This window comes from Scomber scombrus, chromosome 12 (assembly GCF_963691925.1).
Source record: "Scomber scombrus chromosome 12, fScoSco1.1, whole genome shotgun sequence".
NCBI lineage: Eukaryota > Metazoa > Chordata > Actinopteri > Scombriformes > Scombridae > Scomber > Scomber scombrus.
The window spans coordinates 5,980,575-6,006,434 of NC_084981.1; the positions used below are offsets into that span (position 1 = coordinate 5,980,575).

General features: G+C 40.2%; 2 protein-coding genes across 3 annotated transcripts in view; one reads left to right on the forward strand and one right to left on the reverse strand.

Annotated features, from left to right (window-relative positions):
• Positions 1–1,927: 1,927 nt before the first annotated feature.
• Positions 1,928–8,998, forward strand: LOC133992150 (placenta-specific protein 9-like). Its single transcript, XM_062430852.1, has 3 exons — positions 1,928–2,208; positions 8,157–8,248; positions 8,710–8,998. Exons 1-3 carry the CDS (start codon positions 2,145–2,147, stop codon positions 8,854–8,856), a joined length of 303 nt encoding a protein of 100 aa, XP_062286836.1. The 5' UTR covers positions 1,928–2,144; the 3' UTR covers positions 8,857–8,998.
• A 3,675-nt stretch (positions 8,999–12,673) lies between these two features.
• Positions 12,674–25,860, reverse strand: part of LOC133991981 (serine/threonine-protein kinase 32C-like) — a 74,935-nt gene continuing 61,748 nt past the window's right edge. Inside the window, exons 5-13 of one of the 2 annotated variants that reach the window (XM_062430612.1) lie at positions 24,257–24,294; positions 22,657–22,746; positions 21,892–21,995; positions 21,666–21,782; positions 18,390–18,515; positions 17,957–18,085; positions 14,512–14,579; positions 12,797–12,890; positions 12,674–12,742 (exon numbers count right to left, since the gene is read on the reverse strand). In XM_062430612.1, coding sequence (XP_062286596.1) covers positions 12,674–12,742; positions 12,797–12,890; positions 14,512–14,579; positions 17,957–18,085; positions 18,390–18,515; positions 21,666–21,782; positions 21,892–21,995; positions 22,657–22,746; positions 24,257–24,294 — 835 coding nt within the window. Of the gene's footprint in view, positions 12,891–14,511; positions 14,580–17,956; positions 18,086–18,389; positions 18,516–21,665; positions 21,783–21,891; positions 21,996–22,656; positions 22,747–24,256; positions 24,295–25,860 lie in introns of both variants that reach the window. The other variant, XM_062430611.1, reaches the window with a different exon arrangement.

Genomic DNA, 25,860 nt, shown 5'->3' on the forward strand with positions numbered 1-25,860 from the left:
TTTAAAGTAAAAACAACCCAAAACAGAGTACAAATATGCTCCATGCACCGTTCCCATGACAACTTGTCGATCTGCAGAATTACTGAGGTCATTAGAATTTTAAAAATGTTTAAATAGAGCATAAAATAAAACATGCTTAAGGAAAAGGGGGGTTCTAATTCCTTCTAATGTAATCTTATCATTTTATGTAGTATTGGAAATCAAATTGACATTGTTGGGATGTAAATTGCATTAATTATATAATATTAATACCACTCCATTTAACATTAAAATGGAATTCCTGTGCTTTTATACATCATTGTTTGTTTACAGGTCTTGGCGACTTCATATGTGGAAGAAGCTGTATAAAGCCTTTTGTGGCTGCAGTGGGAGCTGTATGAAGTCTGATTAATTGTCACTTGAGTCAGCATCAGTTGGGATTGAAAATGAAAAAAAATAAATCCTATATCTCTGGTTACACTGCATTCATTTTAATACCTGAAGAAAAAAGCTTATGTGAGTCTGACAATGTTTTAGGAGCACAATATTAAATCATTGGAGAACTTTTTAATAACCCCATTTTATTGCTTTGGATGTGTATTGTGTGCCTCGGTTATGCAGGGTTTAATTAGTGCCTCGCAATGTAGCATAATGGTAGGATGAATGATATCTTTATTAACATTAATATTCTCCTTTTGTAATTGTTCTGCATGCTTATAAACCATACCATTATAACTTGTAATATCTTAATATCACTTTCTCCTTTTGGGTGACTATATAACATTTATCCAGGGCCTAACTCTGCCATATTTACAGCAGTGTTTATTGAAGCACATTGCTCTTATTAAACCAACAAATTACTAGAATAAAATACAATCTTTTCTGTCTTTTTCCAGACATACGAGTGTGTAGTGATGTTTTTAAATCTATAAAATAAATCAATGTTACAAGGTTGTTCATGTGTGAAGTATAGCCTATAATTCTTTTTATATACAGTGACTGTTCTGTCCCTGAGCTCTGGTAATGCTTTTTTTTTTTTACCTACTGACAGAAAAACATGTTTCCTTTCTCTCTCCTCTTCATTGATCTCTGTGGTTCACTTTTCCTCCAGTTTTGTTTTCTGCTGCTTAACCTGCAGATCTGCTTAAGAGGCCAGACTAGTGAGCAGAGCACGAGGCTGAAGACAGTCTGGCTTAATGAAGATAACTACGTTTACTACGTAACAGTCCTGTCTGCCTGTATGTATGTCTGTGTGTGTGTGTGTGTGTGTGTGTGTGTGTGTGTGTGTGTGTGTGTGTCTGAGTCACACAGAGAGACGTCAATTCAGTGGGAATAACAGGAACCAATCAATGATATTATAAAGGGCATTCTCTGCTGCTGAATTGATTTTTGATTTCTCGGACTTCCCGCTGCACACACACACACACACACACACACACACACACACACACACACACACACACACACACACTTGCTGATTTTCCCAGAGCTGCAGCCTCCACTTCTTTATTATTCTTTTGATTTTATCAAAAAATACAGTTCAAACAAAATCAAAAGAGAGGCTATCTACCTCCACCTCACCTTGGGTAAAGATAGAAAAGATTTATCTTTAATGCATCACAGCATTTTCTTACACTCAGTTGGAAGCCCAAAGAGAGACTAAATACATTGTAAATAATCCTTAACAGGGGTTAGTTCCTTTATGTCATGTTTTCTTTATAAAAAAACTGCTTTTTTAAAATCATATTCACTGTGAACATGAAAATGCCAGTGGCCACAGATGTAACCCAAAACCTACAGAGCAGAATGAATTAAGTAAAACCAGATTTCCCTCCTTAAAAGTCAGAAAGTCTGCGGCTGTGAGCTGAGATCCGAGTCCCCTCCCCAGTTCATCCCTCCCGCCCCTTCCCAGATACTGAGCTTTTTGTTCTGCATCTAATGTTTTCATTAGGAAACTGGACGCAACCAAATCCAAGGAGGGAGAGATTAGTGAGAGCGAGCGAGCGTACCCAAGAGCAACGAGGGAGGGAGGGAGGAGTTGAGGAAAAGGAGAAATCCTTTTTTTTTTTTCAGGCTGGTTCTGAATTTGAAGATTTTTCTCTCCTTTTAAACACTCTTTGAAACACTCTTTGTCAGAAGCTGCTCCGCAGGTTCCTCTCTTCACCATGATCCATCCCCCCGCCTCCACGGTTGGACTCCTCCTGCTCCTGATTGGCTACGCTGCAGCAGGTAAGGGATGCAGTTGGGGTGTGGTCTGGAGGAGAGACAAGGTAGAGGGGTCATAAGTCACACAGGAAGGGGCAGAGGACGCACAGCTGGAGAATCAGCCTAGCAAATCACTACTTCAGTCTGTTGGGAGTGTTGATTTATGGATGAGTTTTCTCATCAGTCAAATGATTAAAATTCACCTCTATTGTGAATATCATCATGGTACAATATGTTTCATAGATTCTCCCAGATGTGTGTAAGTGTGTGTACAGATGATGGCTGGATGAACACATGTGAAGCTGAGCTGACATCCTGTGTTCATACACATATACGTGAATCCATGTGTGTGTGTGTGTGTTCTGTTTTTTTTTTTTTTGCCTTCACATCTGTTATTAATTTGACCACAACTCCAGCTTCACTTCATCTGATAAACTGTCTCCACGGCGTCACACACAACAACGTCTTCCTTCATGCGTGTTGATCTGCTTGCTTCTTAGCTGTGTACCTAGCTTTGTTTACCGGATGTTACTAAACCACAGTGGAAAATGAGGAAAGTGTGAGCCAAGTGAGTCGAGCCAAATTTGTGAGTGATGACCTCAAGTGTGAATTAGAGTGACTTCACACTGCAAGAATGGCCAAGTACGAGAGGCACACAGCAAAATGAACATGACCTCATAGGGTACGGTTCTCTAGTGGTGTCAAAAAATTAGATGTGATTTAAAAAAGATTAAATTGAATTGCTGTAACAGTTTTTACGCTGTCATTTGTCATTTTTTGATTGATTGACAGTCTGAGGGAGAGAAGAGATCAGGAGAGTAGCACACTGCTATTAGGAGAAAGTTTTCACTGAGACTGTGATAGACATGAATAACAATTATCACCCATGACGTATTTTGCTTTAATTTCTGACTCTCTAACTCTAAAAAGACCAAGCTCAGTGCACAGCTGGCACAGAGGTAAAGGATCAGGCCCGTCCAACCACCTACTCCAGTGAGCGCTGCTGCGTAGGACGAGCAGTCTATCCTTTTCTCTTTTTTTTTGGAAACTGAAGGTATTTAGCGTTTAAATATGTTGCGGTTTGGAATGGACATAAGGCTTAATCTTAATAAACTCCTTGACCTGACAACAAATCGCTTTAGCAGTGAAGTGAAGAGGAAAAAGCAGAAATACCTACATTTTCTGAAGGAATGCGTGTGTTTGCTTGTGCTGAAAGTTGCCACCATGATTATAAATTACTGCGCAGTATTTTGGCATCTGATAAGCCTTCAAATTCCCCATCTTGTTACCAAAATTGGTTCTTTTTGCAGTGCAGGGCTGTTTTAAGTCTCTTAAGTCCCACCAATCGACAAGAGAAGTTTAATGTCAGTTAATGTGTGAGCACTGAAAGCAGTCGAACTGTTGGTCAAAGGGCAGGAGATGAAAGCAGTTCAAATATCTGTCGGTGTGAAATATCAGCTGATGAATGAGAGCAGATGAAGTGTTGGTGCAATTTTAAGAGCTGGAGACAGCTGAAGTGTCAAATTGTGAAATGTCTATTGAGGTGTGAGAGCTGAAAGTAGTTCAACTGTTCATTGAAAGTTGTCAGATGAAGTGTAAGCATAAAAAAGAAGTGTATCGGTGATGGTAGGGTACATGCAGGCTTTTGTGCGTGCTGGTATTCACACACACATCTCAAGACTGGAGTTTAAAGTTCATGATCATGATTCTAAGCTGATGTGAGGTTTTTCATGAGCGTCTATCAGACCAGAGCTCGGCTTGCAGTGAACTCACACTCTGACCTGCACCGACTTCTCAATTTTGCACTCGACTGCACTCCTTCTTCTCCCCTGTAGAGAGTCATGTCAGTGCAAAAACCCACAGAGCCAGAAGAACCTGCACACACACACACACACACACACACACACACACACACACACACACACACACACACACACACACACACACACACACACACACACACACACACACACACACACACACACACACACACACACACGCATGGTCATTCACCATTGTGTTCGGGTGGAGTCAGTGAGTTAGATCATCATTTTCTGTGTTTGCTTTTCCTGTAGTGTGTCTCCTTGGAGTGAGTGTGTGTGTGTGTCTGGGTGTGTCTGTGTGTGTGTGTGTGTGTGCACGTGTCTGTGTGTGTGTGAGAAAGAGAAGGGGGGGATTTACTATGTGATTTCCCAACCTCCTGGAACACTTCTGACAGGGAAAAAAATGGGACAAAAAAAGGAAAGCCAATAGAAACGGGAACAAATACCTTCTCACTGTTTGGAAACAAAGACTCGTGTGTCTGTGTGTGTGTGTGTGTGTGTGTGTGCACTTTTTCAGCCAGTCATCTTATTCTGCATCGGCCACATTAATCACATGTGACGCTTATTTCATACGACACAGACGCTACTTCCTTTTCATAAGAGCTCTGGCAGACTCAGTCGGAGGGACATTCATCACCAACATCAGCATGTCGCTCTGTGTTGCAAGTTTTCCCCTCTTAAAGCACGGGCTGTGCTGTGTACACACTGATCACACAAACACAAGCTGACACATGGATGGAAGCACAGCTGCGGTTTGGGGGATTTTAGAGCCCCCCCCCCACCCCCCCTCGTTTTTTTTTTTTTGTTTTTTTTTTTGTTGGCTGATCGGAAAACCAGCAGCACATTTTGTAACAGCTGAAGATGGTGGTTGTTATGAAATGCGACCATGTAAACCACCACTATGATAACGGCACATCCGAATCCACCTCCACCTATTTCTATTTCTTTAGCTGATAATTCATCTGTCACTCAAACCTAAAGAGATAAACTTTCAAAAACTCTTCCAGCGCCCCACTGAGCTCAACAAAAAACCTCCATCATGGAGGTCACACTGGGGCAGGCATCTGCTTTGTTGGCTCGGTGAGAGAAATCTGACAAAGACGGCTCTTACTGTACCTTCCCTCCATCCGTTGTTTTTTTCTTGGCCTGTTTCCTGCATGTACTGCACTTGGCACCCCTCCGCTCGGTGTAATGGAGCTTGTAAAATGTTTCCACGGGATGTCGTTGTAAAAATCAAGACAGCCCTATGCAGAGGCATGACTTAGACTTACACAGGACCAAAACGTGCAGAATAAGATACGAGAATCATTTTTGGCCGTTTCTCCTGGCGTAGCTTTTAATGCTTAAGGAAGAAAGGATTTGATGATGGCCTAAAAGATTTGTTAGGGCTGGGTATTGTTTTCAGTGTGAGATCAGCAGAAAAACCAGTCTGTATCTTCCCATTATATTTCTCTCAAAGTGCAAAAAGATGAAAAAATAAGGACTTTAAACAACAATTCATCTTTTTTTAGTCTGTATCAGAAATTTGCTGCTGCTGAACAGCTGAGAAGAAGAAGAAGAAATCCACCGTCTGTGTTTATGTCACAGTACACTGAATACCCGGTGTTTTTGTTCTGAAATTAGAATTTCCATCGTATGTGAAGCTGTCTTTTCAAATAAAGAGAAGAAAACTGGTTATAAATGCCAGAAAATGGGAAATGAAAGGATTAAATGCAAGGCCGTAGCCAGGATTTTTCAAATACCGAGGTCCAAAAGAAGTCCACGGCATATATTTTAGTTCAATGTAATCCATCATGTATTTATTTTTGCTTTCTTGTTGTGCATTTCTCAGTCATGGTCACTCTTGTGGTCCAGTTCTTTCTTATCACTTCCAATTTTGCAACTTAAATCAACTCCTATTTCAGTATTCTACAACTTCCATGGTTGTATATTTAAAAATTATAAATGCAATATATTATTTTCTTTGTTTGTTCTTAAAATGTGGAACAGAGCACGGCCTGCTGGGAAAGGGAGAAAAGGGCTCATCCAATGAATGAACAGTTTGCAAAATGTAGACAACACATTTCTGGTGATTTTGAAGTCGCAGTTCAACATCTACTGCAGCAAATATTTTCTGGAAGTCAGCACTATATAACAGCGACTTAAAAATCTCCAGTAATATGCTGTGTTTATTTGTGAATTTGTGACGAATCTGCTGACGGAAGCGCAACACAGCTGGAGCTGTTCGGTAAGGAAACCAGTTAAATTGGAAACCAGTTGAGACACCGGTGGATTTCAAGACCTCACTCCGCCGCTGACTATAGCCGACTACTTTCGTTTTGACATGGCAGCAGTATCTGCAAGAACGTGTCACGTGACGGTCAGTTGATGCAAAGATAATTGTCTCGTAAGCTATTTTCACAATGAAACGTAACTTCAAGAAAAAAATACCGAGGACATGACCTCGGTGTCCTCAATGGTAGCTACGGCCATGATTAAATGGCAGGAAAAAGGTGGGAAGAAACTCAATTGTTATGTCTTTCTCATAGTTGTCAGATAAGTGTCCAACTGGGTCATCTGTTAAACAAGAAAACTGTGTATTAACCCCCAAAATATACTCAAGACATGTTTAAAGACGAGCATGTTGAAGGTTTAGAGATTCGGTTTCCACAGCTGGAAAGAGATGAAGTTGTTTTCTCGTTGCTTGTTGGCAGTTAAAGCAAACTTTACGTGGTTTTACAAACACGAGGCGAGGAAGTAGCTCCTAACTGTAATTTTTCCAAGAGAAAAAGGTGAAACCTCAGCCTTGTTTGGTCATTGGCAGGCAGCCACAGTATGATGTTAACAGAAACCCCATTCCACACCACCTCAGCATCATTAATGTTCAATAACGGTGCACGCAGTCAGGATTTAGCTGTCCGTGCACACTCCAAATGTTTCATCCGACGACGGCGACGGCACCGCTGCCAGCACTCAGTAAATGAACGAGAGGTTCGCTCATTTATAAAGTATAAACGCTATCAATGGAAGTTTGGCCCGCAGCCAATGAGAAGGTGTTTGAAAATGGAAGTCCTAAGAGAGAATGCCGGCCTGCCCTCAAATATGTCTGCATCAAAGAGAAACAGATAATTGGAAACATAACTGTGAAGGGAAGTGGCAGAACAATGCATGTGCTGCCCTGCTCACCCTGCTCAAGTTAATTCACACCAAGAGCATCACAGTTCTCCTCAGTGGGCTGACTGATGCACTGTTTGATTCTCTGTTTTAGATGCTGTGTGAGGGAGGATGATCACTCCACTCATATTATTTGTAGACTCTTTTTTGCAGACTATCTATCTGATAACTTTTGGACAGAGCTAGGCTGTTTCCACTCTTCTTCTTTTTTTAAAAATACATTTTTTGGGCTTTTTTGCCTTAATTGGACAGTTGGTGGCAGAGAGGCTGACAGGAAACAAGGGGAGAGAGAAAGGGGTATGACATGGAATAAAGGTCCTTTGCTAGGCTTGGACCAGGGACGTTGCATTTTTTAAGAATAGGTTGAAGTATCTTTTACTCTGATAGAAGACACTTGCTGCTAATTCTTGTTCCTAACTTCTGTTCTGACTGTTGGCAGAGACGGTACAACCAGCACTGCTCCCAGTACAACCAGCACTGCTCCCAGTACAACCAGCACTGCTGCCAGTAAACCTCACACACTTCTGACGTGGACAATTTCACAAACTGCACTTTTCAATGTACATGACAGTGCAATACATTTATATATATAAATATATTTTTTCACGTTGAATCTGTGCAATAACAATATCAAACTCAGGTATATTATCATTCTATATCAATATTACTTTTGTACATAATGTTACTATTTTTTTTTTTTTTTAATTGTTTGTGTACTTACTTGTTATTTATGGTTCTTTATTCTTTCTATTGACGCTCTTTCTATTTTTGCTATCCACTTGCTGCTGCAGTAATGGTAAATTCCCCACTGTGGGACTCATAAAGGAATATCTTATCTTATCTTAATACTTTAAAGGGGAGTTTACGTGAAATACTCCTTTTAAAATCAGTATTTTGATGCTTTGCATGGTTTTCAGCAGTTTGTTTGCTGTTAGAAACTTACTTTATACAGTGCACTGTTTATCTTACTCAGATATTCACCTGTTCTGCTTTCAGGACCCGAGCCTGACCTGAGGCCTCGAGCAGTGCGTTCAAGCGCCTGTCAGGAGCACACAAATCTTCACAGCCGCCTGGATGTAGTAGAGAAGGTGCTTTTTTTCCCCCCTCTCAAACCAACCTCACATTTAGCCTGCAGCAGTTTAAAATCACCCGGATTCAGGATGTTTTTCTCCCTGTTGTCAACTTCATTATTAAATGTCAGCTTTCTCTCCCTCTGAGTCGGCCAAAAAATCCTCAGCATTTCCCTTCGTGGATAAGATGTCGACAAAGCTGTGACTCAACATCACATCCACTCTTACTTACTGTGCACAAACACACCAGAATGTCTCACCTTTTTCCCCCCAAAATGCTGAGAAGCTCTAAATTCATCTCATCTGATAAACACCAGACCTACTCTGACCTCACCTTACTAGCTGTTTTGGGCAACTGTATAATTCATATGAATAAGTGATTGTATTATTCATGAGAGATGATTCTATTATTCATACTACAACTTATTATTGTATTATTTATATAGCGAACACACAAATATGCCTTCTGTCTCCTGCAGAATGTGGAGGACACGGTTGGGAAGTTGGAGGTTGAACTGGCTGCTCTTCTGGATGCCATTGAAGAACCGGATTTGCGCCCCCTGCTGGACATAAGAGGAAAGCCTGTAGACATTCTGGAGGACCCAGGGCAGAGGGGCCACTCCTAAACCAGACATCCATGAAGGAATGAAGGAGACAGCTTTTCTACTTGGACTTTGAATGATTATAATGTATCTGTTTCCATGAGTTAAATGCAAATCTATGTATGCATATGCTTTAATACAAAAAATTTTTCCATAAAAGAAGAGGCTGGCTTCTTATGTCTTTGCATTATTTACTCTGACTAATTCTGTAACAACCTCATCTCTTAATTTCAGCCCTAGTTTCTTCCTCCTGCAGGATATAGTGGCACAACTCATGTTTGGAGATCGTTGCTCAGTTAGTTCCCACCACTGCTCTCCATCGCCCTCTACTGTCTCAAACTGTGCCATTAACCCCTTCACCCTGTATTTGAGTGGAAATGACAAAGACACACACACAGACAGATGTCAAATTACTGGAAGGAGTTTTATTTCTTTATCAAAGCAGTTAAAGCAGCATCTTTTTTTTAAACACACGGAGCAGTTCCAGTTGGTACAGTACAAGGCTTTTCACTGATTCCCCGTAAAAATCCTGCAGCACAAGAATGCAAAATAGGATCACGTGGAGGGAAGGAGTGGCGTAAATTACATTTCACTTCTCCTCGATTTTGTTTTTCTCAACAGGGCACAGAGTTTCAAACTGTATCCACGGAGTTAAGACATCTACAGGAACGGTACGCCTCGAGAGCATCCGTCGGAAAGAAAACGGTAGAATAGGAGACATGCTGTTTGCTGGTCAAACACTAGCACAATGCCTTTTTGAAACACCTAACAGCATCCAAAACATTAACACAGAAAGAAACATTTCGGGAGGGTTTGCAAGCACTGTCCAATTAGGCATCATCACTGATATCGAGGAACAAATGCCAGAAACTGCAGATTGTAACTTAGAGGAAAAGCTACACTTAAAATTAACCATCAAAATCAGTTATTATCCATTTACAAATGATTACTATATAATTACACATCCACTTCAGGCTTATGTTAATTCTGATGGAGTGTAGACTGATTGAATGAGTCTTAGAAATAACTGAGCTTTCTTTTTCCACAAATGAAGACATTCAGTTTTTTTAGTAATGCAGCAAATACTGTGTTGGGGTGAAGTTTAAATCGACCCCAATTCCGATTTCTTCTTCCTTTTGCCACACAGACAATAACGCAACACTTAACCCACAACAGAGCATCACACACACACACACAACCTCATTCCACTCATCCAGCAAGGGTACGAGCCTGTATACTTAAACAAAGCATTAAGACAACCTACAGGATGCCAAAGGGTACTGCATATCATCTAAAAAATATCATGCCGTCCATGTAACACTGGGATTATACGATTTTTTTGTACAGTTTAATGATCACAAAACTCACTGTCCAGAAACAGTCACGCAGGCCAGTTACAGTAAACTCTGATTTTGGACTGTGTCAATAATCAGGTGAGCATCGTGGGATGCGGTTACCAAAAAAGCTTGTGCATGCACAAAATCAGCCAGTAAGGCTCAAGCTCCAGGCTTCGGCAAAAACAGGCTTATACTGTAAAGGTACATGCAAACAAGCGCAGGGATTGAGACTATTAAATCCATCATATGGTTTAGCAGACTTGGGCCACTTTATATCCGTTTAAAGAAGCGTCTTAATCTAATCAAAATATATAGCGTTTAAATGAATAGTTGAACTTTTTCGGAAAATACGCTTTTTCACGCAGAGCGAGATAAAAAGATTGATACCGTTCTGGGAGGCAATTATCTTAGCTTAGCATAAAACGCTCAAGAGGCCACTACAACCTTCAAGACAAGGGTGGCCAATAGAAGCAGCCAAGCATGAACTGATACTGGCAAACATCAGCTAGCATATTTATGATCACCATTTGCCGTAAAAACTGTTGTTTCCTGAGTTGGGCAAGTTACTTAAAAAATATAGTAAATTACTCACATTGAAAAAGTGGTTACATTAATTGTTACTTTAGTTTCATTAGTCAACCAAGCTCATTAAATGATGCTCCAACTCTAAATGATCTATATTCCTTTATATAAAGTATCAGTTTTAGATCACTGTTTGTGTATAGATTAAGCAAACTATGCTAATATAATCGCCTATTAAATGTACAGACATAATAGTGGTATCAATCATCTCATCTTAAATTTGCAGTGAATAAACATATTTCCCAAAAACTATTACTTCAACGCCCCCCTCCCCCCCTTTTACCTGAAATATACGCTTTATACAGAATCACAATATGATTGTATAAATTATATTATTTTCACTTGCAGAAGGAACATTGAATTTATGTTATACTGGGAAAAAAGAGACATACATTCACACAATCAAAGTTCCTTAGAAATGGTTATGCAAATGGTAGAAAAGCTTTGGCATACTTTGCCTACAAGTTGTGCCTGCACACTTGGAAAGAAGAGCAGAATGAAGCAGGTATGAAGGTTCCACTTCACACGGCTCTTCGTAGAGTTTAACATGTCGAGTTTGCAGTCCCACATAAAACTGTGGTGAGTTTAATTACCTACACTGTATGCTATTTACATGGTTTTTCATTTTATTAGGCCTTAGGGTTTTAAGGTGGACCTTTGCTACATGTTCCCAGATTGTTCAAACTGAGATTAATGGTGCCACCTTACAATGTACAACTATCACTATGGCAGTAATAGACTAGCTCATCTATACAATTTGAAGTACCAACAGGGCACAGCTACACATTTAGGTACAGTCCCAAAACAAGCTCTACGGAGATGATGATCTTTATACTAACCAAGCACTTAGAGATGATGAGGACGCGCAGTGAAGCGAACAGAGCTTTCTAATAGGTTCTTAAAGGATTGTTGGTGATTTGTATTTATTCCCCAGAGCAGCGTTTCTGAATGCCCTCTAAGTCAGAGCAAAGCGCAAAGGGCTGAAATACTACAGATCTTTTAACCATTACAGACACAGTGACAAGCAAAACCTTTCATTCCGATTGTTGCACTGATTTTCCCATAAATGACAGTACCTTAACACCCTACGAAAAAAGCTTGGAACATATTTCGGAAATCAAAAATCTAAAGAGGAAAATCAAACTAGCATTGACCTATAACGCATCCATGGCTACGATGTGATTAACAAATACTGATTATCGTCAACAGGCACCACTTTTTTTAAACAGGTTCACAACAGGAAATCAGTCACACCGTCTTCGCCGACTGACAACAGCCGAGAAGATTTCGTCTCGGGAAAAAGGTGTTGCAAGAGGAGGAAGGCGCTCTGGGGAGAAAATGAAGAACAATTGTTCCAAATTAGGGCACACATTACATGAAAGAGGCTGAGGGGAAGAGTGAACTGAAGACATAGGCAAAAACATTAACTGAGTGCCTGTGTGTGCTGAATAATTCAGTCGTCCCCCATCAGATTTAGAAGAGGAAGGCTGAGTAGGGGAGGCGTCTCCACCACAACCCCCGATACTCCCCAAAAAAACATGGACTGCTATTGCTCAGGATGTCGTCATGCTCGTGGAGCATTCTGCTTGTGAACAACACTTCCTAGTAAGTGATACCTTATTTGTCATGCTATACTGTAACATTGCATAGAAGTTAGAGCTTACTCTAGGGCGGACGGGGAGGCGGGGACTCTCTGGAAATCTGCTTCATTCATGCCTTACCGGAAGGATGCTACAGAACAAAACTAATTAAATAAAGGAATCGGTGGGAGCCATTTTTTGGGTCCTGCTGGGCGTCAGTCGCCCTGTGCTGTGCGTTTTCCTCTGCTCCAGGCTACGGCAGAGGAGTGAGGTGAGAACGTATCTATCGGCGTGGCACAAACACTCCAGAGAGACCTGCGTTCGTCGCTGCGAAGTGCGGCGCTAGCAGCTGCCGGGGGAGGAGCAGACCGAGCCACAAATGCTCAGTTTGGAGGAGGTCTCGGGCTCCGGCTCAGGATCGGGTTCAGGTTCAGGTTCTGGCTCGGCACCGTCATCGTCGGTGGCTCCAGTGTCCGCGTCCCCAGCGTCCGCGTCCCCGTCTCCATCGGCATCGTCACCGCCGGCCTCTGATTGGCCTTCCTCCTGGCGCCTTTTCAACCTTCAACAAAAGGAGAAAAACACACTTACAATCATATAACAGATTATGATTTTAATTTTTAACCCCCTTTGGAACAACAGGCAGACAAAAATGTCTTTACATTTTTTTAACGTTGTTTCATTATTTTATAAAATTACCAACACATTTTGCCTCATAAATTAAGTAAAATCCAACATACACACAAATACAGAAAGAAACAGTTAGTAGTTGGATGTAATGAGAGGCCTTACTTGCTTCTGCTGTGCATAATTCTAGATAGCATGTCCTCAATTATAAATAGAACTAGATTGCCATTAATTAGAGTGATAGGATATAATAAGACATTTGCCATACAGAAGGATTTCAGTAATGCTACAGTGGCAGGACCTGGTCAATAATAGATGAGGCAATCATTTAGAGCAGAGCTGAACCAATAGTCCACCCTTTACATTGGAGAAAGGACACATTCAGTCTATATTTAAAATGTATAGAAGATATATGAAATAGAACATATGAGATGCAGAATATTTAGTCAAAGCAGGGTTGACTCCGTTTAGTGTTATGATTTACACATTCTTGCAGGTTTGGAGTAATATGTAGTGCTCTCCTTCAAGTTGAATACATTCCTCAGTAACTTTGGCATGTTACATACACTTCATGCTTTGTGGTTTTGTTTTATAGTGGGCATAAGATTGTTATTGCTGTGCATTTCAAGTGCAGTTCCTCTTCACTTTCTGCTGCTTATTCACGCACACTTGTGTTTTTCTGTTTCCTACATGTGTTTTGTGATGCTGCAGGGTGTTTTCAGTGTTATGTTTGTCCATGCTTTGGTCAAAGTTGTAGTTTGAGTGCAGGCCAGAATTAATATAAAAACATTATCGTGAACTTTGTATCTAACTAACAGTTTATGACATGCTGGGTTTTATTTTTCTCACCGTTATTTTTTAGCGGTTATGATAATATTGTACTCCCTGAAGTCATTGCTGAGATCTGGGAACAACAACAAAGTCTGACAGGGCAGAAAGTGGAGCAGTCAGACGATCAGACAGGTTGTAAACAAACCTCCAAATTAACCAACCTTGAAAACAAAGCTGAACAGCAACATTATTACCTAAAGCCTCCTCTTGTTAAGATCCTTCACAGTTTACTGACTTACTTCTGGCTGGCTCAGCTCTAATAGTGTGCACTCAATGTTGTTCTCTGTGATGAGGAAATATTAGCAGGTGTGCTATCTTTCAAGTTTTCCGTCAAATGAACATGTGTTGAAATGTGTTTCTTGCACCCTTGGACCCATTTTCCTAGATATCTAATTGGGTGAGTTCATTGATCTAATGATTGATAGAAATGATGGAAAACAAGCAGAAAAGAATTTCCACTACATCAGCAATGAGAGAATTAATATTGTAGTGTCTCCTTGTGTATATGGAGATATGTGAATCTCTTGGGCTCCAACAAGAGTCACATTTGTTATGTTCGTTAAAGGGTAAATGAAGCATACTCATTGACGTATTTTGACCTTTGCATTTAGTCCAGTAGGATGATTTTTTTCTATCTGTGCTGCTGCACCACTGCTCACTGACTAACCACGAAACTCTGCTTTAAGTTGTGTGTTATTGATGTTCTGCTGCCGATGTTCTCTTACTTCTCACGGTTGAAGATCATGAACTCTTGCTGCACCACTTCAAGGCACTCCTGTAGATAGTCATTCTCCTGTGGGCAGTCACAACAGACAAAACATCCTACTCATCATCCACATCATTTTCATCAAGAACTACAGGAAAAAAACAAAACTCTGACGTCGACTTGAATCAGTCAATTGCGTGACCTCCGTGTTGAAAATGTCTTTTTCCTCGTTTCCTTTTTTTCCCCTCTCTTCCTCGGTTGATCTTTTTAAAACAAGTCATGAATTGTTTGTGAGCCCTCCTCAAATTGGATGTTTGGCCCGAGACAAAAATAGAAGCTCATATTTCCGAAAGCACTTGGGGCCATGACAACACCACTGAAGGCTTCATAATTTAATCATCTTGGTAATAACGCAGTATGAGCACACACAAGCTACACGCGCACACACACACACACATGCACGTAGACTCCAAGTCTCATAACCCTGCCGTCGTTAGAGGTACACACTCCTTGCACGCGCTGATCAGTCCTGATAACATGTGACACAACACACACACACGCACACACACACACACACACAGGCTGACGTTAATCACACTGATGTCATGATGACTGTCTGATGGGAACAGTCTGTTTCTCATAAATACAGAGAGGATATCTCCTGTGTCTGGTAAATAATGTCTCAATCAAACACAAGAACAAGGCAGAAGAGACAAAGAGACTCCAGTACTTACAGTATCATCCTGGTTTAGGCACACGCAGGGTAAATCAGGACAGGTTTGATCATTTCAGTCAACTGCTCTGCAAAAATGTGTATGATTTCCAATGATAACTTGTCTATTAAACCAGACTATGCAACTTTTATAAGAACAAATAACATTATGTTCCCCTTTTGTTGAATTCAGAGGTATTAAAATGCACCTGCTCACTTTACTACACTCAAGGGTTTTGCTGCTTCTGCCTTTCTTGGTCTGGTGGGACCACTTGCTTAGAGTGGCCAATGTTATTGCAGAATATATTGCTGTATAACAGACATTACTGAGTCATTTTACTGACTTTATAACTGTTTTCCACTTGTGCTACTTCAAAAATAGGTTATATTTAAAGATAAACAGTATACATAATAATATTAAGGATTATCACATCATTTTTCCGAAAGTGAAATGGTCTCCAAGGAGTAGTGTTACATTTTTATAAGTTTGATTATTCACATTCTTGCTGATGGTTAGGTGAGAAGAAGGATAACCAGCCATGAGATACCCTGTAAAATATAAAGATACAGCTAATAGCTGCAGGCTAGCTTAGCTTAGCATAAAGACAGGACACAGGAAAAAAGCCTGGCTCTGTCCAAAGGGAACAAAATCCATCTACAGTACTAACAGCAACTCTACAGCTCATTTATTTATTATCATTTATTTATCTACACAAAAAACAGAGTAAAAACAGCAAATAACCTCTCAGCTAAACGAAGCTAACGGCAGCTAGCTACAGGTTCATATTTATCGTATAAATGTGAGAGTGGTGTCGATTTTCTTATCAAACTATTTTAATCTTTGAATCCTTTGATCATATTTCCCTCTGTTCAGGATAGAGTTAAAAGGAGTAAAATATGGAGAGATTATTGACTGTTTGTGACGGTATAAAATCTCCAAAGATCACAATATAGCTAATCAGGCTGCATGATGCCTGCAGCTAATATGCTTATACAATGAGTTTCTCAGTAGAACATTATTCATTTTGCTTTGTGAGCTAAGAGCCGAGATAATTCGCAAAAAAGAAAAAAAAAGAAAACGATGCTGAGATTTGCACCGTCGCTATTCTAAAAATATACAGTTTTGATAAGAACTGACAGACTGGAGACCAACATAAACCTGATGAGCTGCATTGTTATCCCAGGCAGACTGGTACTGCCTATTCATGTATACTGTGCCTATGGGCAAGTCATTTCCCATGTCAAAATCCCATGCAGCATATACTGCTTGCAGAAATAGTTTGTTCTGATCAGTGTGCTAGTGTCCTCATTTGCTGTTTACACCTACATGGTGAAAATAATAAGGCTAAAAGGGTCAAATAGAAAAATCATAGCATTGTTTAATGGTAAACAGCATTTTTTAATGTGAAAGGGGGCTAAAAATAACCGTTTCCATCATCAAAGGGAATAAAAGCTTTTTAACAGATTCGGTGACATCTTGAATTTCCACCTTCATGCTCACAGCTGCTAAATCCTCCTCCTCAACACATTATTTTTAATGTTGAGGTAATGCAGCATTTCAGTATCTCTCTCATCTAAAGCTCAAGTATGAGAGATGGCGAAGATTATTAGATATCCTTTGAGGAGAAAGGCACATCTACACACAAAGTGCATCACGGCTGCAGGCTTTTAAGATGTGGGGGTTTATTTGACGGTCAAGGATACAAGACTTGAAACGTTGTTCGCAAATCCAAAACTATGCAAATTTTTAAAAACACAGACAAAAGTAAAAACAGAAACCTTTCACATTATTCGACTGATCTATAGGTGGCTATACTGCACCGAGTTATGCAGCAATGCACCACAAAGGCAGGGATGAGGGAGACGGCAGGCAAGTAAACACTGATGTTAACAATGCAGGATTTAAAGTACAAAAAAAAAAAACAGCTTTGCAAATGTTTTAAAGCAGGAAGGAAATGCATTCAACACATTTATTCAACCTCAAGCATTCACACAATGAGTTTTGGTGAGAAACACAAAATGTAAACAGAATTTGTGTTTGTTTACAAGAAAACTCCACGGGGCGGCTTTAATACTTTTTAGTACTTTTGCTTTTGTAAGCGTTTTGTCCTCAGAGACCACTGTAGGATTTGTTCTCCTGGTTTAACAAAACAGGCAACTTCATGACATCATCTTGTTCATTTTATAAACCTAATGATTGATTGATTAATCCAGACACACACACACACACACACACACACGCACACGCACACACATACACACTAACCAGTAATTCAATTATCTTTAATATCTGCCCTATTTAGTCTCCAGTGTTTTTCCAGTCAGATAATGGTATGCCTGTATCCATCTGGTGAAGGTTGGTGGACTGTCAAAACACTGCGGGCAATGAGATCTTTATCCTTTTATCTGCTCTCTCTCTCTTTTATCATCTGTGACACTCTATTATGTTGCATTGTATAAATATGAATATATTAGAATAAAACAAATATTATGTCATAAACCAGACCTGAAATGTGCTGCAAAATACTGGGAGACACTGTGATAATAAACAGGGTACTTAAAAGCTATCAAATCTGAAGCGTGCACCAATTAAAGTATGAAAATAAACATATTTAGGTATCATTTATAAGGAGTTTCAAAGTATTTTAATGAGAAGGTGCTTGAAAAAAAGATTAAGGTAATTGCAGAAGATGGACCCTGCAGCCATTTATGTGATTTATTAGCAGTGTGCAGAGGAGGACGCTTCACTCACAGACTGTGAATCCTTGCTGTTGTCTCGAGACCGGTTCTTGGCCAGCCTCTTCTTCTTCTTGTGAAGGGGACGCGACTCCAGGATCATCTCCTCCAGCTCGAAGGTGGGGTCGCAGTGGAGTCGACCCTTCTGCAGGAGGGAGACGCACAGGCGATAATTAGAAGAACAAACACGCACTTACACACGGGATCGTAAATCAGCTGCGGTGCACGGCCGCATACACTGCAGTACACACACGAATGCACTCACATGCACATGAGAATGTACAGTTAAGTGCATGGTCAAACACACTATAGAGAAGCTGCGTTTCCTTTGCATTATTTAGTTGCTACGCATGCTCATTACGATCAGCAAACATGAAGTGACTGTGCTAGGCTTTTAAGTGTTTATTGTACGTTGTGCGTTCGCTGATGTCTGATTACTTCACACTCACGTTAGGAACGAATCCGGCCTCCATCTTCTTCTCGTACACGGCGTCCCAGTTGACGTCAGCGAGGTAGGGAGATGTCTGCATGTCAGACAGGCCGGAGAAACGATGCTCCGGGTTCACTGTCAGTAGCTGGAGGAAAAGGGCACACACACACACACACGCACAATGTCACCTACATCATGTCACCTCCCCAAGTAGCGATATCACCTTCACAACTTCTCTCCTTGCTGGCGGCCAGGCTTTTCTCTCAGGGAGGTGAGATAAACTCGACAAATTGTATGTGAAAAGTAAAAATCAATGGGAAGGTTTCTCTCCTTTTTTTTTTTATTGTGCAGTTTGAAAGAGAAGCTCACGAATAAAGATGTGTTGCCAGCATGTGTGGGTTGGGTAGCTTAAGTAACATAACAAAGAGCCACAAATATTCGGTTACATTTCTAGCCCTTCCTGGTCTCCCTCAATTCATTCTACCTTAAAACCTTTACATCTGATATTCCATATTTCTCCCTATAGCCAATGCAGAGGTTCATACCTCTTTCTAGGGATATTTTAACAATTATTATTATCTCAGATTTTTTCTATCTCTACTTTATGCTGTATTTCAGCCAAAAGTCTTGCATGGTACAAAATGTGCATATCTGTATCATATTAACTCTTACATACTATTCATATTCTGACTCATAATTAGTTTCTATACCAATTCACATTCATGTTTATGGTTTTATGGTATACGCTTTATCAGAACATCAAAGCATGTAATATTCACCTCTACATTTTAATTACTGTTGCATTTTAAAATGAAAGGATTGTTATCAAACTGTGCTGTCAACCAGTAACTAATGCCCATCACAACTGAATTTGAATAAGTAATTTCCTCCAGATTATAGAAATAGCCTCCAGAAGAAAAAGGTGCAAAGTCAGTATGTGAAATGATCTTTAGTAAGAATGACTTATGGAAACTTATTTAGTGAGTATGCTGTGTCAGCATAAATATAGATAATGAGGTCTAGTCTGATTTAACAGTAGAGTAAATCCTACATTGCTACAAGGCAATGTGTTAATTATGACAGTACTTCACTGCATCAGATTATCATTTCTGCTTTCTGTTGACCAGTTTGTGTTTATTTTTTATTTTAAGTATTTTTTGTTGCTGTCTTGTTTTAAAGAATATAGCTGAATTAGTCTGAATATAATATTATTATCATTTTAGTTCATTTGAGTACTGGTCAATGCTTTTGTTTTAAAGGTAAGGGGCCATTTGGGAACACAAGGTGAATCTATTTCTATAGGTGGGCAGGGAAAGGGACCAGTGGGAACCGGGAAGGGTTGATGGGTTTTTTAACAGGGAAAGAGAGGCAGCAGACATTGTCTGAGGCACCTGTTTCCCTAGGTGCCTCAGTGGCCGTTTGATTTTGAGTTCAGTTATTCATTTTTCTTTATATTTTTCTTTTCATCTTTTATTTTCAAGTTAAGGACAAATCAGCACTACATTAGATATTTACATCATCTGCAAATCAAATACTGTAAACTACATTAACCTACAGTAATACTGTCCTGCTGAAAGTATATAACACTAAACCACAATAACACTATTACAACAGATACTGAACACATTCATTACCAAAAGGAAAGAAGCACAGTACAGTCTGTACAGTACAGTCTGGAAGCATCTTACTTTTAACTTTATACATAAACTATGCAATTTTAAAGTCCACCAGATCTCTAAATTTGCTTCTTTTTTCCCCAAATTGTTTTGTATCCCCCAAACCTCCACACAATAGGTAATATATGGAACTATTAATTTGCATTTTGTATGTCAGGACAGCATTTTGTGTGTAAAGTAAGTAACTAATGTATCAGGTAAGTTAGTCTATTTGCACTAGGTAAGACTTGCCACCAAACTTTAACAAGAAGAGGACAGAAGCATTTAAGCCCTTACTGATGTACAAACCAACAGGGGGCACTGTTAATCAAATCAGCTATTCATCAGCTTTGACTCTAAATTGATGCAGCGATCCAGACACACGCGCGCTGCACATTAGTGTGATCACTTCTTCCGGAGAGAAGAAATAAAAAAAAAAACTTTAAAAAAAACTGCTGCTGATACAGTTGTGTTCTTAATGGAATACCATCTGTTTCGTGTTTGCACCTCGGGGTGAACATTGGGAATGGTAATAGGATGTGGCTTTTGTTGTTATGTTTTGTGCTTTGGTGACAGGCTGACTCAGTTTCCCTCCTGCAGGGTCCTGTTAGGTCTGTCTTACTGGAGTCCAGACACGGTAATCGATCAGCAGCAGAGCGGAAGAGATCAACACTCCGTCCAGAACGCTCAAGACACAGAACACATGCACGCACGCACTCATGCTCACTCATGCACTCTCCTAAAAAAAAATCCTCATACAAGAAATACCGCCAGAGGAGTAAAAAGTAACGCAAAGGGAATTATCTCATCAAACTGGCAGATTTTCACTTGAAGCACACTTTCAGCCTCAATGTGAGGTTAAATTACTTGTTATGATTAATATTGTCAGTAGTACATGCACACACACACGCACACGCACACACAGTTTCTTCTCTAACCCACTTGCTCCGTTTCTGTGCTTCCATCCCTCAGATTCCCATCTGTCGTTTTTCTTCTCCTTTGCCCCAAGGGTCTCAGCTCATCCTCCCTCCCTCCAGCTCCAGACCTCCCCTTACCTGCATCCGCCGGTCATGTGGCTTCACTGCCTTTTTTTTTTTTACCTCAATATGGACCTTCTATATCACCTCTACATCTTTTCATCATACCTGCTCTTCTGGTTCAATTCACTTTGATTTCACTTAATCAGAAATGTAAGCTGAAACAGTTAATACTGTAATCTTCATCTACATTCCCTCATTATTTCATTCACGTATCTGTATATGTATTGATGTATGTTCAAGTTTTTACTGAGCCACATTTTTAACACTTTGAAAAAGATTTTGAATGATATTTTGAGTAGAATAAGTCCAGATTAGCAGTTTAACTACAGTAAAAACATGACTATCAAAATGAAGCGTATATCTAAGGAAAGTAGATCATAGAATCACAAATCAGAAATATTAGTGTAGTAAAAAAAAAAGGGAAAATGTCCAATTTTGTTCATTAAATCGAAGCAGTTTTCCTTAGATGTCTCCATCTAAGACATCTGCCATTTCTATTGATGATGTCGAATAATGTCTAAATCACTAACATCTACCATTGACCCAAATTGAGAGTTTTAATATCCCAGTGGGTTTTAAACTCTGAAGTAAATTGCTCACCTTCCTCATGAGGGAAACCAGGTCCTTAGGCCAGGCTGGACTGTACTGGACACTGACTGTACTGAAGAGCTGAATGAGAGACTCCACTGAGTTACTGGCATGGATGTCATAGGGCCTCTGGTAGGAAGAAACAATGTAAAAAAAGGGAAAAATGGTAAGATGAAGAAGGGAAAGTTGGGTGTTGTAATCTAATAACATCAAAACTGTAGCAGCCATCATGCCTTACCCATCCACGCAGCACCTCGAAGGCGGTCACACCTAGCGACCACCAGTCTACTTCAAAGGCGTAGCCCGTCCCTCCACTTACAAAGGAGTGGAAAATCTCTGGGGCTGAAAGCACAGGCGGAGAATCACTTCAGGAGAAGAAAAAAGGCTTCTCAAACTGCTTGATGTGCAATTAAAAAGGAAGCATCTTTACAAAACACCAACAGAAAGTCTTCATTTTACCTCAGCAATCACAAGACAAGACAGAACTTTTTTTTTTTGCCTCAGCTTTTCACAAATAAACACGAGATCTGTAATTTCTCTCATTTAATTCGCACAAGTGTCTCTTTAGTGATGATAAGCATGTTCGAGGGAAAAAAAAAAAAAAAAGGTTCAGAAATCAGCAGAAATCAGAGTCTAGCACCTTCTGGCAGCAGTGTGTAATTTGCACAAAAGCGTGAATCTACTACAAGCTTGTCACATGCTTGCAATCAAATCTGTGGGCTTTGTGACATCTTTACCGAGGTCGTCTGCTGTCTAACAAAGTGGGAAAACATCAGTTTGTTCCAATTAACGGAGCTGTCTGTCTCTTTTTCAGGATACATCTGAGGTTATAGACTAGAGCCAAAACAAGACTGTTTCCTCCATTATTCAGTTGACTTGTGCTCAGAATATAAAAACCTTCTACTTATTGCCAATAAGAGTATTTATTCGCCTGAAGCGAGACCTCCATGATGACACCAGCACTGGTTGATAAAGCTGTGATGCAACTGCAAAGCAAAATTACCCATGTAGGGCTTGGTTCCAGCTAAGGCCGTGGCTCTCTCTCCATTCTTAATTATCGTCGCTATGTTGAAGTCAGTCAGGTGAACGTGGCCTGAGGAGAAACAAGCACAAAAAGACCTCCAAAATTCTGTTTTTTAACAAATATATTAAGGTAATATTTCAGCAAGGGCAAAAAAATCATTTCAGTAAACTAGATCAGTGTGTCCTTGTGGTTTTGTGTCACACACACACACACACACACACGGTCAGGCACACATCCTTGACTCCTCTGACCTTGTTACCGTGGTGACTCATTATCAGCGTGAAGGGTAATTTTTTTGGGTGTCCTGCTTGTCATGACGGACGTGCTCCTGCATGTACAGTGCAATGTGTGGCTCAAAGGTCTTCACACTCATTCCCACTTCTCTTGCTACTATTGAAAAGCGGATGTACACACTACTACACACAGGCACCTGTCAGGGCTTAAACTGAAGAGAAAACACATGTCTTGAGGACCTATTTAAAAGTTCATTCACTTCACTTGGGTGATATGGACAGAATCAAATATCACGATATTTTTGACCAAATACCTTGATAACGATATTGCGATAATATATATATATATTTTTTTATGACTTAAAACTTTTATTGAGCATTTTCAATACCACACCACAATACCACCATAAACAAGAAACTAAGGAAACAAAGAAAAGGAGAAAGACAAACAAAAAACAAACAAAAAACCCCACAAAAGGAAAACACATCGATCTACACACCAGCAAATACCAATATGCATCACGCACAGACAAAGAAAAACAAACAAAAAAAACGACAAAAACAACACCAGACCAAGGCAAAAAACAAAACAAGAACATACAGGTCAGAGTAATCCCAGTAATCATAAGATGTTGCGTATATTCCTGCGACCAAAACCCCTGCAGCCCGTCCCCCTCCACACTGAGAATTATGACACCCAGTCCCCCACCAATGTGATAACAGTAAATACCCCTGCGCCTAACGTCGTGCCCTACGCCGAAAATTACAAAGAATTAAATTCTAAATATTTGCTCCACTTATTAAGATATTTTCCACCTCTTTCTGTCTGGTTAAAAGACATCTTTTTGAAAGCAGCTACTTCACTTAATTCCAGAAGCCAGTCTTTGAGCAAAGGCCCCTCCGGAGACCTCCAACCCCTCATTATTATCTGCCTGCCGATCATGATACTAGTTTGTATCCAGTCTGCTACTGGTTTTGAGATATGCTTGAGAGGGCGAGGATTCCCAAGAACGTATAACCCACGGCCAAATTATTGCGATACTATTGTAGGGATGACTATTGATGCTTTCACAAAATATTCACACAATGAGATTTTTGATAAATAATCATCAGTAATGTGGATATAATGAGTAAGTGGGTAAATGCAAATCATAAAACAGCTAGAACAGTCTGGTAAGTTCAGAAAATTACATCAGTTTACTGTCATATTACGATATTACGATACCCAAAATCTAAGATGATATCTCGTCTCATATCACAATATCAATATAATATCCATTTATTGCCCGACCCTAGTTAAAACACACACGCACACACACTAATACACAAAACAAACACATCCTTACCTTGCTCATCCAACAGGATATTGTCTGGCTTGACATCTCTAAAAAAGACAGAAACACAAATCATAAAAAAAAGTCACATAAATAGGATTAATGCATAAATTCAGCGTCATTTTATGTGATTCATAAACACATGTTTTAAATACAGTACTGCTGAAGTGTTGCTGTTAGTGCAAGTGTCTTTAAATTACCATTTCTGCATCTGTCAGTGAAATCAAAGCACGGTGTCTCTGCTTTATGTTGAGGTGGGAAACGCTGGGATTGGATGTGTACAGTATGTGTGGATGTGAAAGTCAGTAGGAGGTGTTTGGAGGCTGATGTAGGTGCGAATTACATGTTGGTGCAACATGTTAAGTGTGCATGTGTGTGTGTGTGTGTGTCAGTGAGACAACGACAAGGAGAAAACTCTCCTTCCCTGCATTTCAAAAAACGTTGCCGGAGTGCACGAGAAACACGCCCGTCACCCTGGAGGCTCTCCCAGGTTTGTCAGCACATGCTTATTACACCGGGCTCCCAAGCAGCAGTAGCAGACACATTCAGGCACGCTCTCTCACACACACAGACACACATACACACACACACACACACACACACCTCGACATTTCCCAGCCCTTTCCAAGCCCTCCACAGGCAATTAACGGAGTGCACACAGCTTATTTAATTATGCCGCACGTCACGCTGGTGTGGAGAATACACACGGTCCGCAGAGAGCGTCTACACACCCCACAGGACACATGTGTTCGCTGTGGCTGTGCAACACTAAGCCGACGCTAATGTCATCTGCCAAAACTCTTGGAAGAGGGGAGCAGTGGAGTCGGAGGTGGAGGGCGGTGGGGGGTGGAGGACGGTGGGGCGGACTGATTCAGCAGTACAAGGCTGGAGGGGGAATACATACATGTTCACAGGAGGGATCCTGATTCAAGTGCCAGCTACAGCAACGTGCCATTTTGTTTGATGTGCGAAAAATTCACTCAACATTTTGATTCATTTTGCAGCGAGCCCAGAAACAGCAATTCAACTTGAAACAGCAAAGAAAGCGAATCTCATTTTATACGGGAACAAACATCCAGTGTGAGCAGTGAGAGGTGATCTGACAAACGGAGCCTTTTAACATGTTGAACATGGGATGGAGAGGAAGAGGAAGAGAAGAAGAGGAGAGAAATGAAGAGAAGAAAAAAGAAAAGAAGAGAGAAATTAGAGTAGAGGAGATTAGAGAAGAGAGAAGAGAAAAGAAGAGAAGAGAGATGAAGAGAAGGCAAAAGGAGACAGAAAGAGAAGAGAAATTAAGAGAAAAAAGAAGAAAAGAAATCAAGTGAAGATTACATAAAATGAGAGAAATGAACAGAAAAAAAGAAAAAGGAGAGGAGAAGAGACGAGTGGAGAAGAAAACAGAAAAGGAGAGAAGAGAAATTAAGAGAAGATTAAAGAAAAGGATATAACAGACAAGAAAAGAAGAAGGAGAAGAGAAGATGAGAGAAGAGAAGAGGAGAGGAGAAGAGAAGAGAAGAGAAGAGAAGAGAAGAGAAGAGAAGAGAAGAGAAGAGAAGAGAAGAGAAGAGAAGAGAAGAGAAGAGAAGAGAAGAGAAGAGAAGAGAAGAGAAGAGAAG

Coding starts and splice junctions, on each gene's coding strand:
- LOC133992150 (XM_062430852.1), top strand. CDS start 2,145: ATGATCCATCCCCCCGCCTCCACGGTTGGACTCCTCCTGCTCCTGATT. Junction 2,209..8,156: donor GATTGGCTACGCTGCAGCAG/GTAAGGGATGCA, acceptor TTCTGCTTTCAG/GACCCGAGCCTGACCTGAGG. Junction 8,249..8,709: donor GCCTGGATGTAGTAGAGAAG/GTGCTTTTTTTC, acceptor TGTCTCCTGCAG/AATGTGGAGGACACGGTTGG.